The sequence below is a fragment of the Mustela lutreola genome, chromosome 14 (genome assembly GCF_030435805.1).
Source record: "Mustela lutreola isolate mMusLut2 chromosome 14, mMusLut2.pri, whole genome shotgun sequence".
Classification (NCBI taxonomy): domain Eukaryota; kingdom Metazoa; phylum Chordata; class Mammalia; order Carnivora; family Mustelidae; genus Mustela; species Mustela lutreola.
Window position 1 is genome coordinate 7,265,969 of NC_081303.1, and position 13,095 is coordinate 7,279,063.

Sequence of the window (13,095 nt, forward strand, 5' to 3'; positions counted from 1 at the left end):
TATTGGTAAGAAAACATCTCACATGTGTTGGCATAACAGAATCTTACAGCGATGGGCAACCTTGGGCTCCTCGAGTCCAACCACCCTGCTTCACTGATGAAGAAATAGGCTACATGGTACGCAAGGTCAACGTCAAGGGAGACGCAGGGCCGGTGTCTCATGCACAGTCGCCAGGGCAGCACGCTGCGGAAGGCGCTCCCAGGCACGCTGGGCAGGCTTGACTGGTTGCACTCTTGCTTTTGCTACACTGAGAGCGACCATAGTAATCCTCCCACTCTGTTTTGGATTCAGGGGGAATTAGCCAAGTAGACCAATTCCAGCATCATCCCCCCTGAACCCCCGAGAGATTGAGCCAATAAAGTGTGAGTAGACCGAGGAGGAAGACATGGTTCAGAACGTCAGGGAAGTTAGACGAACAGAGCGACTTGGACTTGAGCCTCAAACTGGCTTCCTTACACCCAGCTCCAGGGGAGGAGGGAGGAGGCAGCTTCCTCTCCACGGACGCCCAAGAGGGTGAAGGCATTGGTGGGAGTTTCCATTTGGGGCCTTCAACGCATTAGAGGAAGTAGGAAACGATTGCTTGCCCACGGATCCTGCCCTTCTCAATTCTTAAGAACTCAGTGAATGCTAAATTTGCGGCCACCTCTTTCTTTGGTTTGCGTTGTTACTTTTAGAACAGGGTCGAACACGGCACATCCTTGAAGAAGAACAAGAGGTTGGTTTTGAATCGCTCAATTCCACAGCCTGTGGAAATGCAAAGCCTCCCAGTGACCCCAGGATTTCTGCAAATCGTCAGGGAGCTCACCCTCCATGGGCCTCCCCCTTCTCGGAGCCTCCGTCCCCCACCTGTTTTCTCTGCCCTTCCTCCCTGGCCGGGTCCAGACTCTTCCAGTCTTGCTGGTTCCTGCCATGTCCCTCCCAAATTGCCCTGGGAACTATCAAAATATTCCCGGATATACAGAGCAGGTCAGAAATCCCCATTTGTTTTTAATGATGCAGAAAAATGTATTTATTTTATTTTATTTAATTCCAGTGTATTAACATACAGCATTATATCAGTTTCGGTTGTACAATACAGTTATTTGGCAATTCCCTGTAACCCCCTCTATAATCCCCTTCACCAATGTCACCCATCCCCCCACCCACCCTAGCTCCCCAAGCCTTGCCCCTAACCTCCTAGAGCCCCCATACTAGAAAACATCTGCCTTTACAGGCTTTCGGAATATAGAGCAGGAGCATGTTTTTCTAATATACTCGAAAGTCTGCTGCGACCACCCTTGTACAAATATCCCAAGGAGATTCTTGAACTTCCTTTAGGTTTTATTAATAATGTTTTTGATTACCAGGGCCACTTTATCCTTCCTCACTTGTTTGTTCTTTTTTATTTTTCCTTCCCATGACTAGTGCTCAATTTTATTAAGGACCTTCGTGAAGGTTCATTTGAAACAACTTAGTCTGTCAGATGCAGTTGAATCACTAAGCGGCAACAGCAAGTTTCGGTGTTGGATTAATAATGTCCCACGCATTGATAATTACTCCACTAGCTGGCTAGGAAGAATACACAGAATTGTACAAAACACACTGTGATGAGGAGGGACCGCTGACACATGACTCATAAAATAGGTTAAATTGTCATCATTTGAGCTATTACTTGAAACATACGGCTGCCAGAAGGCGACCAGTGTTATTTTTGCTCCTGTTTTTGTCTTGATAAATAAGTTCGATAAAGCTATCCAGATCGGAAATCTGGAGCGGGAATATGAGAATTACTTCTCTGTAGCCTTCATCAGAGATGAGGGATTCCCCCCTCCCCCGGCTTTATTGAGATACAATTGCCCAAGTTCAAGGAGAACCGCACGATGGATTGATTGGTGTGTGCTGTGAAGACTTACCTGTTCTAATTCATATTTTTTCTTCATACGATCAACCTTTTAGAAGAGGCATTGGAGAAGTGAGGCATGATGGGGAAGGCTCTAACTTTTGCTAATAACACAAGGCTGCTCCCGGACCCGGGGGGAATGGACAGGGACTCTGAACAGGACCAGTTCAACCACGCCTCCCAACCGAGATGGAAAGACTATTTCCCCCACGTAAATGAGCCTTCCTCATTTAAATGTTTCCTAGCATACTCTGAATAACAAGCGTGGTTTCCACTGCAATGAGGGATTAATGACACAGAAGAGGAAACCAGAACAAAGAGGCAAAAAATGAAGAAATCATCTTAATATTAATTTATAGCAAAGACACAGGAAGTTGTGTCTTCAGTCATTGTCTTTGTAGCATGACGGAGTTATTTTTACACCAACTCTAGATTTAGCTGTTAATATTAAATGTCTACTTTTGGATGAGCTGAAGATTTATAAATTAGCATATTTGCATTAAATGATGTGATGTTTCTAAATTTGGGAGACACATGCTTTAAATTTGTAAAGACTAGACTCACCTTGAATTGCAAGTCCCCATTTCGAGTTTTGTGGGCTCTGGGTGGGCACTTTTGTTTTTGTGGGTCTGTCTCTCTCTGAAACAATAAATATTAAAAATTAGCTTTTATGAATGTGTTGGTATAGAGATTAATCAGGCTGGATTTATTCTCATGTATTCATTATATTTTTTTCTTCTGATTTTAGTATCAACTAAAATTAGAACATTTTCATGTTCTAACCCCTAAACGTATGTTCCCTCTGTGCCTCAGGCACAGTCAGCCCTGCCGAATTGTCCCATTAAGTCAGAAAAAACAAACATGTGTCCCAGGGGCTGATCCTACTTCTACCAGTACTTCCTCTCCCCACTTCTTTCACGTTGACATGAGTGCCTTCAAAGTAGTCTCTTTAGGGGCATCTGGGTGGCTCATTTAAGCAGTTTCCTTCCATTCAGGTCATGATCCCAGGGTCCTGGGACTGAGCCCTGCATGGGGCTCCCTGCCGAGTAGGGAGTCTGCTTCTCCCTCTGCCTCTGTTTCTCCCCTCCAGCTCATGCTCTCTCTTTCACTCACTCCCCTCACCTCAAATCAATTAAAAAAAAAAATCTCTAAAACAAAAACAAAGTAGTGTCTTAAGGAAATAGTATACTTATTCTAGTGATGCTGTCATTTCTGAAGTTTTTCCAACAGCTCTATTTGGAGCCCTAGGATGAAAATAGAAGGTTTATGAGATGTTGTCAACATAAAACTATCTTAGTGAAAATAAAATTTTTTTGCTATAAGATGAGGTTTTGGTTTTTGTGGTATCAAACCTAAAAAAGCTTGAGTTTAAACTTGAACATTGTTTTGTATGTATTTGGTTAAAGTGCTTATTTTTTTTAAAAGGCTCCTTAGCTAAATGACTACAAAACTAAGCTTGCAACCCTCTGCTAGGTGTTTCCTGTTGCTGAGCGAATAATGTGAAACGTTATCTGTCCATCCTCCAGAAGCAAACAGTATCTACTGTGTTTTCCTTGCAGTACATTCTTTCTGTAAGCAGAGCAGATCTAAACAAGGAACTTTTGACGGGTAAGTCCAACATTTTATTCAGCTATTGTCATTTCAGTAAAGTACATGAGTCTAACTAAGCTTATCCCATGATTTACTGGGATTTGCTTTTATGATTCCATTTCCTGGGTTGCCTATGGGTTATTCGCACAGGCTATGTACAGCCCAAAGTCCTTCTTGAAAAAGAGTAGCACTAGATCCTTCGGCGTCTCTTTCTCTCTCATCTTACGGCTGATGTAAATAAAAATCACTTGTCCACCACGTATTCAAGTCCTGCTGTCTTCTCAGTACTGCAACGAGTGAGTGCGCACTCCCTGAAGACCTCATGGACCGGAAGAAGAGCAGATATCCTCGAAGGACTTGCCCAGGGGCACAATGAGCCCCACACTACAGACACACGAAAAGCAGTAGTTGGAGGCTGAATGGGGTGGTGGTCTTTAGGGTATGTCGATAATTCCTGGGCACAGCAACCAAGCGGTAGACTGAGCGAGAGCCCGGAGGTCGGGGGGCACCAGTGCTGAAGGTGGAGGCACGTGCTTTTGTAGGAGACCAAGGAGATAGACGGCCAAGGAGGCTGAGAAAGAGGAAGCTGTGACATCCGCTCTGAGACTTCGATGTGTTACAGTCCAAGCCATTCATGGACAAGCCTCTGAACTGCAAATTAAATCTGTAGCTTGGATAATTGAATTGATAATCCAATCACCTTCCAGGTAGCCCTTGATCACAACAGGTTTTTTTTTTTTCTCTTCCTCAGCGTTTGTGCTAATCAGGTCCATTCCCCGCAGAGCATAACTGTTGAGTAATTCTACCTTCGGTTCCTCTATGCAATCCGGCAGCCTCTGAGTTTTGGAGAGCAGCGATGCTCCGTGGTTTACCTGTGTTTTTCCACAGCCCCTGACCCAGCATGAGTTTGCAGCGTGTCTGTTGAACGCTGAGCTGGTGGGAGTCATCTGCGGAGCTCACTCCTGCTGACTCACCAGGGACTTCAGAAATAGGGCTTAATATTCTTCCCAATTCCACTTCTTTACTTATATTTGCAAGACTATCTTTTGGATGAGTAGATGTTGGGGGGTTTGGGGGGGTGTAGGTAGTTGCTAGATATACAGATCTCCAGAAGTCCCAAAACAGCTTTTTAAAAAGTAGCCTGTAGCAAACCTAAGACAATCCCTTTAGGACATCCTCTGAATTTATTAAGATAAAAATGAGAGCAAACATTCACTGAGGCCCCAGAAGTATGTTCATTGCTCTATATACATTGATTTATAGACCCTCCCAACAGCTCTGTGAGGTGGGAGCTCTTTTCCCTCTGTTTTACAGGTGGTGAAGGAGGTTTCCAGAGCTCCCCCCCAACCCCCCAGCAGCCCACATGGTTAATAAGTGATAGAGTCCGGGCTGGAGCTTGGGCCCCTACTCCAAAGTCCATGCCCTTATCCTCAAACGTCAGTGCCCCCGGCAGGACACACGACACATCTGCTGACAGCAGGAGCCATGGCCTGGGAAGAACTAACCTTGTGGACAGACCAGAAGCTGCACGCTGTGTAATTTCAGAAATGCCACAAACTTGAGAATGAAATGAACACGGCCTCTCTTCGCTCCTAAACATCATTTGGCACATAAATTCTTTCATACGGCTTTCATTCCTTTACACACATGTGTGAGCCGCCAGACCGAACAGCACCCCGCCCCCCCACTCCTAAGCCTCAAGAGCGAAATCACCGCCCTGCATTCCATGGAGGATTGCTTCATGGTTCACTGTATGTGTTGGGGGCGCGGGGGGTGGTGTTAATAATTGTTAAGCAAAGGAAGCAGGAAAAGGCTTGTGGTCAAGAAAATGTAAATTCTGCAAGAAACAAGTTTTGTAAGTTTTCTTACAGTCTTTCTCTGATGGTCTGCATTGTGGATTTTCTAGAGCAGCACTGTCCAAGACCCGGCCAGAGATGGCAGACTCATGTGTAATTTAAACTTTTTTAGTAACCACATGTAAAAACCAAAAAAAGAATCAAGTTAACTTTAACAATATATTTTAACCTAATATATCCAAAGTATTATCATTTCAATGTGTAATCAACAGAACACAGTTATTCATGAGACTTTGGGGGGGTAACTGAGTTGCCCAAACCCACTGTGTGCAATTCATTTCCATTCAGACTAGCCACATGTGGCTGAGGACCAGGACCGCACAGCTCAGGGGTCAAACTGTTAGTGTCTTGCTAATGGCTTTGACCACAAAATGTTTTTTATTAGGAAGCATATTCCAGGACTATTGTTCTGTGGAAACTTTTTTGAGCTGTCTTAGTATACATTTAAATAAAAAATAGATTTTTTTTTTTTTTAGATTTTATTTATTTGACTGAGAGAGAGCACGAGCAGGGGAAGGGGCAGCAGGTAGAGGGAGAAGCTGGCTTCCTGATGAGCAGACAGCCAATGCAGGGCTCCATCCCAGGTTTGTGGGAGCAGGACCTGAGCCAAAGGCAGACACTTAACTGACTGAGCCACCCAGGTGACCCCCTCAAAATTAAATTAAATTTAATTTTTTAAAAGCTTGATTTCACAAACACATTTTGAGTTTATAAAAGGTATCCGTCATGGTTCCGATAAACTCTGTTTTCTCCAAAGTTATTTTCCAGAAGATTTCTTAAACATAGATAAATAGATCTGATGTGTAGCTTTAACAACAACTACTAGCCTATAATTATAGATCTCCTAACCATGAGAATTAATAGGGACAAAAATAACATTTTACTGTTATGACAAGAATATGATGAATTCACTACTTTCTACCAATTGTTAGCAGGCAAAATTCAAAAAGCACCAAAATAATTTCATTCTATTTATTGAGAAATTCTAAATCTTCTTACTCAGTGTTTTCCCCTAAGAGTTCTGGTGTTTGATTACAAAAAGAATTAGTGTCAAAAATTTATATTTGTGTGACGCTTGGGGGGCTCAATCATTAAGCATCTGCCTTGGGCTCAGGTCATGATCCCAGTGTCCTGAAATGGAGCCCCGTATTGGGAAGCCTGCTTCTCCCTCTCCAGCTCCCCCTGCTTGTGTTCCCTCTCTAGCTATCTCTCTCTCTCATAAATAACTAAAATCTTTAAAAAAAAAAATCTGTATTTGTGACAACGTGACTCAGAAGTTCGGAGACTTACTAAAAAGAGATAAAGACTCAGGCATAGCTTGAGTAAAGGAGTTTAGCTGCGAATTTCTTTCTCTCTTTTTTAATGAGAATTTTTAAAAAAAAGATTTTATTTATTGATTTGACACAGAGAGAGAGAGAGCATAAGAAGGCAGAGAGGAAGGCAGAGCAAGAAGCAGACTCCCTGCTGAGCAGGGAGCCCGATGCAGGACTCGATCCCAGGACCCTGGGATCATGACCTGAGCCAAGAGCAGAGGCTTTAACCCACTGAGCCACCCAGACGCCCCTAGCTGAGTATTTCTAATCACAAGTAAGGTCTTAGGTCAGAGGCAACTTTTAAAATATGTGCCGCCTCTTTCTTTTCCAGGGTAACAGCCATCATAGCAATGTAAAAATTTGCATATTGGAATTGGTTGGATTTTTTTTTTTTTTTTTTTAGATAGTTGATTTGTATTCATCACTTTTATTACCAGATGATCCTGGAACATTCACCAAGTAGCTGTCGAAAGACCATTTTAAATAATTCATTTTTACGTTCTTGAGAATAAACATCTCTATTCTACTGTTCTCAGAAAACGATGACTATTTCCATTTGATTAAGTGAAACGAGAACTGGAATTTCATTTCTATTTGGTTTTCTTCTTTGTCTCCTCAGCCGTTGAGAAATACCCCAACGCGAAGGTGCACTTTGGCCACAGGCTGTTGAAGTGTAATCCTGAGGAGGGCGCGATCACGGTGCTCGGGTAATCCCCGGGGTGGGGGGGGGTTGCTGACCACGGAGGTGAAGGCTTGGAGTGGAGAACTGGACCTGTACACTTTGTTCTCTGGCTTCTTTGGAAGAGTTAAATGATTACTAAAAGGGATTCAAAGAATCAGATCGAGGGCGCCTGGGTGGCTCAGTTGGTTAAGCAACTGCCTTCGGCTCAGGTCACGATCCCGGAGTCCCCGGATCGAGTCCCGCATCAGGCTCCCAGCTCCATGAGGAGTCTGCTTCTCCCTCTGACCTTCTCGCCTCTCATGCTCTCTCTCACTGTCTCTCTCTCAAATAAATAAATAAAATCTTAAAAAAAAAAAAAAAAAGAATCAGATCGAAAACCAGCCTGGGCTGCCTTCTGAACACCAGCACCAGTGGTTCTTCTTGATTCTTGTGCTGGTTCAGTGTCCTGCCGTGTCCCACACCCATGCTCCTCCCTTCAAAGGCTCTCTGTCCTTGAAACAGATGAGCCCCCGTGGCCCGGCGTTTCCTCTCCTCTTTTGGAAACAACTTGGCTGCCTCCTTGGCTGCCTGTGTTTCCTCTGAAGCTCCTAGCCCTGTGTCCCATTCTTGGGATGTGTCATGGATTCCCAATCTGTTCGGCAACCTCTTAGAGGGTCACTTCGCTAAAACGAGCCTCTCTAGTCCGTTCCCCTGTCTTCACTCGCCTCACTCGCCATCCTTATTTAGAACCTAATCCATGCTCTTTTCCTCTTCGGCACCTTCACAGATACCTCTTGCCGTGATCTCAAATGCATCTTAAAACTTAATCATCTTGGGGCACCTGGGTGGCTCAGTGGTTAAGCGTCTGCCTTTGTACAGCAGAGCAGTGACCCCCCCGAGCTGCTGCTTTTTATACCCAAGTAGATGAACATCACCATTTTTACCACTAGATAGTTTCTTTTTTTTTTTTTAAGATTTTATTTATTATTTATTTGACAGACAGAGATCACAAGTAGACAGAGAGACAGAGAGACAGAGAGAGAGAGAGAGAGAGAGAGGTTAAGCAGGCTCCCTGCTGAGCAGAGAGCCCCATGTGGGGCTCGATCCCAGGACTCTGGGATCATGACCTGAGCCGAAGGCAGAGGCTTTAACCCATTGAGCCACCCAGGCGCCCCAGATGGTTTCTTTTAATGGTATGTGTTATTTTTCAGATCTGACGAAGTTCCCATAGATGTCACTTATGACCTCATTGTAGGATGTGATGGAGCCTATTCCACTGTCCGAAGCCACCTCATGAAGAAACCCCGCTTTGATTACAGTCAGCTGTACATTCCTCACGGGTACATGGAGCTCACGATCCCACCCAGGAATGGGGATGTAAGTCCTTCCCTTCTTTGGCTCCTTCCCACAGCCCTCCCACCCCTGGGACCAGGGAAGACACAGAACCTAGTGCACTTGTTCTAGGCGGCACGTGTGGATGAATTCTGAGGTCTGTCAGAGTCCTTGTAAGACGTAAATTGGGTGTGCAAATATCCCCTTCATAATATCACTTCTCTCCCTTGCCTTCAAGATACGTTTTCCTGAGTGGGCAGGAAAGAAGAGGCATCCCCAGTACCCTACTGAAAATGCACAGGGAATTTGATATAATCATATCATTTTTCTACTTTTTCTTGGGAGGAAAAAAATGGGTTTTGGATCTTTCTGTATACCAACAATCCAGACCTCTTATACTCATGATTGTTTCAAATAACAGTCATTAGATAAAGCAAATAGCAAGTCATTACCAAGAGGTTTCCACTGCATTTTCCTCATTTCTGGGTTCCCAAGTTTGGCCCTATTTGGCCTGAGGCAAGTACAGCCTAGGTATGTTTAATATTGTCATAAGCAAATAAATGTAGCAACTTACTAAGGGAAATTAAAATATTAACAAAACCAGTAAGGATCTTGGCTTATAGGTAAAATAAGTAAATAGCATTTGTTAAAATTTGATTTGCATAGACTACATCCGTTTTTAAGGTACAGGTGCAATCTCTCCTATTTGAAATTCAGACGTCTATAAAATTAGTCAATCTGTGACGGTGCTATTAACATACCGGCTACGCGCCAAACTCAACCAGCCAGGCAGATCCGTATTAACATTGAATCACTGTTTATTTCTTCCTCCCGGTCGCAAAAGTATGTAGTAATTCTGAAGTGCTAATTTTACGGTTTTCAAGGGAGGCTTGTTCTCATGGCCCAGGATCTGATAATTCTGGGTAATAGGATACTAGGATTCTGTTGAAAAATTGCCCCAGACTTGATTGGACTCATGCCTCCTAACGTAGATTTAAGATCACCATTTACTTTTTGTAGGGGCTCATATTTCATAGTAAGGATTCGTGGTTTACAGAAAGTCTCTGCTCTTAAAAAAACAAAACAAAACAAAACACTGTTTTGACATAGCAATGGAATTCAGACCTGGGAGTGTTTTAATATGGTCCCAAAACTATCCCAGGAAACTCCCATACTGGGGAGGGGCGCTTGGAGGATTGGGTGGGAGGCTCATCTCAAAGCATAGCAGGCACCTGTTTCGCTCACATTTCCTGTTTGGAGACACTTGTGGTGAGGGCCCAGTGGGGATTCCTGGAGCCTACTCGTCGATAAAGATATCTATTGAGAGCATGACTTGATAATGAAGAAGCTGAAATTTTAAAGGATTATTTCCCAGAGTCGTGAAATATGCATGAACATCAAAATATTATTCTTGGTGTCACAATTTCAAGTAACACGTACTTGAAATGGTTGGAAACAGATTACGTGTTTTTATGTGTATCATAGCCTGGGGAACCTCCAGGATTAGGTTCGGCTGGGTCTTTGGGTTCGTTGATCTGCCCAAGTAATCAATACTGACTCAGACCACTATCGGGTTGTCGTGGGGTCTCTAAAAAGAAAAGACTTCCTTCTATTATTTATGTTGTAGGAAGCAAGTGGTAAGAAGCTTATTGGTAAAATTTTATTTTGCCCATGAAATTTAAACTTAGGTTCTTTCTGTTCATTCAAATAAGTCCACAAGTAAGGTGAAAATTAATGTATAAAATATCTCACACACACACACACATATATGTGGACATAGAAATATATAGTTTACGTGTGTGTGTAATGTGTATGTATATACATGTATGTGGGGGGGGGTGTCTGTGTGTGTGTGTGTGATTGAATTTTGTCTAGTATCGAGAACCCACATAAGTTATATGAATTTCTAAAGACAGGACAGAAAGCATATTTAAGATAGCTTCTACCTTAAATAGCAGTAGGTATACATATCACCAAGTGTGTGATACTCTTTGAATCGCTACAGAAACAGTCAAGCAGAGTCAGTTTTCTAGAACTGCTGCCTTAGAGCTCTAATCCAACACAAATACAATTTCTTCCCTTTACAGTACGCCATGGAACCTAATTACCTGCATATTTGGCCTCGAAATACCTTCATGATGATTGCGCTTCCTAACATGGTAATATAGAGTTTATCAATGTAATTTTGCCACTGTCACTATGTGTCTGGTGTGTGCCCAATTACTTTCACACTCAGCATGTGTATACCTGGCATCGTCGTTCAGTCTGTTTAGTGATTAGATCATTGAAACTTTGGGATTCCTGAGGAAAAACCAGAAGGAATTCAGTTACTTACAGTGGAGACGAGATGGAACACATGTAAGTGACAAGTGGCACTATCTGTGTGGTGGTGCCTGCCCTGTAAGGGCCTTCGGATGAAGCCAGAGAGATTCGGGCTCTACACGAGACAGTCCTTCCAGCCTGTGAGGTGTCTGGGACGTTGGGATATACATTGTCAAAAAGGGGCACGGCTGTTCTTTCATTAGACCTAAGAGAATTTTTTTGCTCTCTAGACCTAAATATGTATTCCTCTGGTTGGTCCTCTAAGTCCCTTCGCAGCAGTGCTGGGGTCCTATGACTCTTACTGTTATCTGACAAGGAACAAGAGACAGGAAAATGGAGGTAAAATTCAATCCAACCAGCTGATTATTAATCCAAGGATCATAGTGTCTGCAATTAGTAATCTAAGGAGGTTGGTGTTTGCTTGGTGAAATGGCTGAGGTTTACCGTGTAGAAATTCTGGTGAGTGGGAAGCTGGGGAGCACCTGGGGCATGGTGCGGCTTTTCTCCGGGAGTGAGGAGAGAAAGCCAGGCTCTGTTTCCCACCAGCCTGGACGTTTCCGCTGGGCGCCCCTCCGCCACAGCAAGAACCCGAGACTACACTCTCTCACCCTCTTCCTCCTCTTCTCGCAGAATAAATCTTTCACGTGTACTTTGTTCATGCCCTTTGAAGAGTTTGAAAAACTTGTAACCAACAGTGATGTGATGGACTTCTTCCAGAAGTACTTTGCGGATTCCATCCCTCTAATCGGAGAGTAAGTTTGGAGATGTGCGAGTATGCCTTTCTCTCCACTGGTCTGAGTTAATCAAAATTCAAATAAAGGCCAAGCATCTTACTTCTGTTTTCATCACATGTGGCTGGTCCTGGACAGGAAGCCTCCCTTAGAGCAAAGGTCCAAAGCAGATGTTGTGCTGTGAGCAAGGATTCAGAAAGCCCCATGCTAGGGCCAGTTTCCCTGGGAAACACAAGTCACCCATTAGACACCCATGTCTCCAGGCCTTTTCTGCCTCTTGCAAGGGCTCTCAGGCCCTCAGAGTTGGTGTGCTGCAAAGCGGGGCTGTGCTTCCCTCTGCTGGTGGACACGCAGGTCCAAGGCCCAGCAGGTGCAAGCGTGGGTCCTCACTTACCAGCTGGGTTCACTTTCCTAGCTCGCAGGGCCCTCGCGGAAACATGGCTGTGCATAGCAATACCCGCCCCAAAGGGTTGAGAGGACTGGACGAGTTCCTGCCTACAGATCACTCCGCGCAGAGTCCTCCAGCTTGTAGCTAGCCTGTGAGCTGTCTGGTTTATGACCTATGACTCCTCTGCCCCCTGTCAACGCCTCCCTCCCCAGGGGCTTGTCATTGGGTCTCACTAAGTCCCTCTGCCCCCATGGTCCCTCCCTAGAATCCAGCTCCCTCTCCGCCTCCAGCAGTGTTTTCCTGGAGGCGGCCCAATGTTGCCCAATGTGAGGTTAATGCCGCTCTGAGTCTCAGATTTCTCATCTTTACAATGGGCATCAGGAGATCTTACGGGGGGGGGGGGGTGGACTGTGACATGCACTAACTCTATAAAAGGGGTGGCCCACTGCCAGCCCACAGCAGGTCTCTTTGAAATGGTCAATTTCCATCCTTACCAGCAGACCAGTGTGCCCTGATCTCTCTTTCTCTGATCTTGGGAAATCTCTGCCTGCCACAATTTACCCCTTGTGTTTTGTGATTATTTCTTGCCTCTCCAACCAGACTTAAAATTCATGAGGTTATATACTGTTTCCCTGCTTACAGCTGCCACAAAACCTCTGTAGATGCTGGCACTCACGGGTTTCCAAATCTATAGCAAGTCGTGTTCATTTTAATTTTGGTTTGTGTGGCTTGAACCCGACGCACGTCGTTCTCAGTTTTTCCATTAAAACCTAAAACACACCAGAACAGCTGAAAATTGCAGGAAAATTTCATGACACCTAACACAGGCGTATTTCGAGTTCTTGAAATGCGGACTTGTTCTGGTTGGATGTGATTAACACCGATGAGAACGAAACAGGTGATTAGGACAATGGAATTTCAGGAACTAGAAGAAACTTCAGTTTCCCCCTTTCCTGTTTACTTCCTGCCATTTTTGTCTTGTTTGTCAACAAAACCCTATGGTAATGGAGTCAGTACCTCCGA

General features: G+C 44.2%; 1 protein-coding gene across 1 annotated transcript in view; it reads left to right on the top strand.

The window, feature by feature from the left end:
• Positions 1-13,095, top strand: part of KMO (kynurenine 3-monooxygenase) — a 68,070-nt gene that overhangs the window by 43,828 nt on the left and 11,147 nt on the right. Inside the window, 5 exon segments of the mRNA XM_059146703.1 lie at positions 3,439-3,487; positions 7,258-7,345; positions 8,511-8,676; positions 10,719-10,790; positions 11,584-11,705. Of these exon segments, the coding sequence (XP_059002686.1) occupies positions 3,439-3,487; positions 7,258-7,345; positions 8,511-8,676; positions 10,719-10,790; positions 11,584-11,705 (497 nt within the window).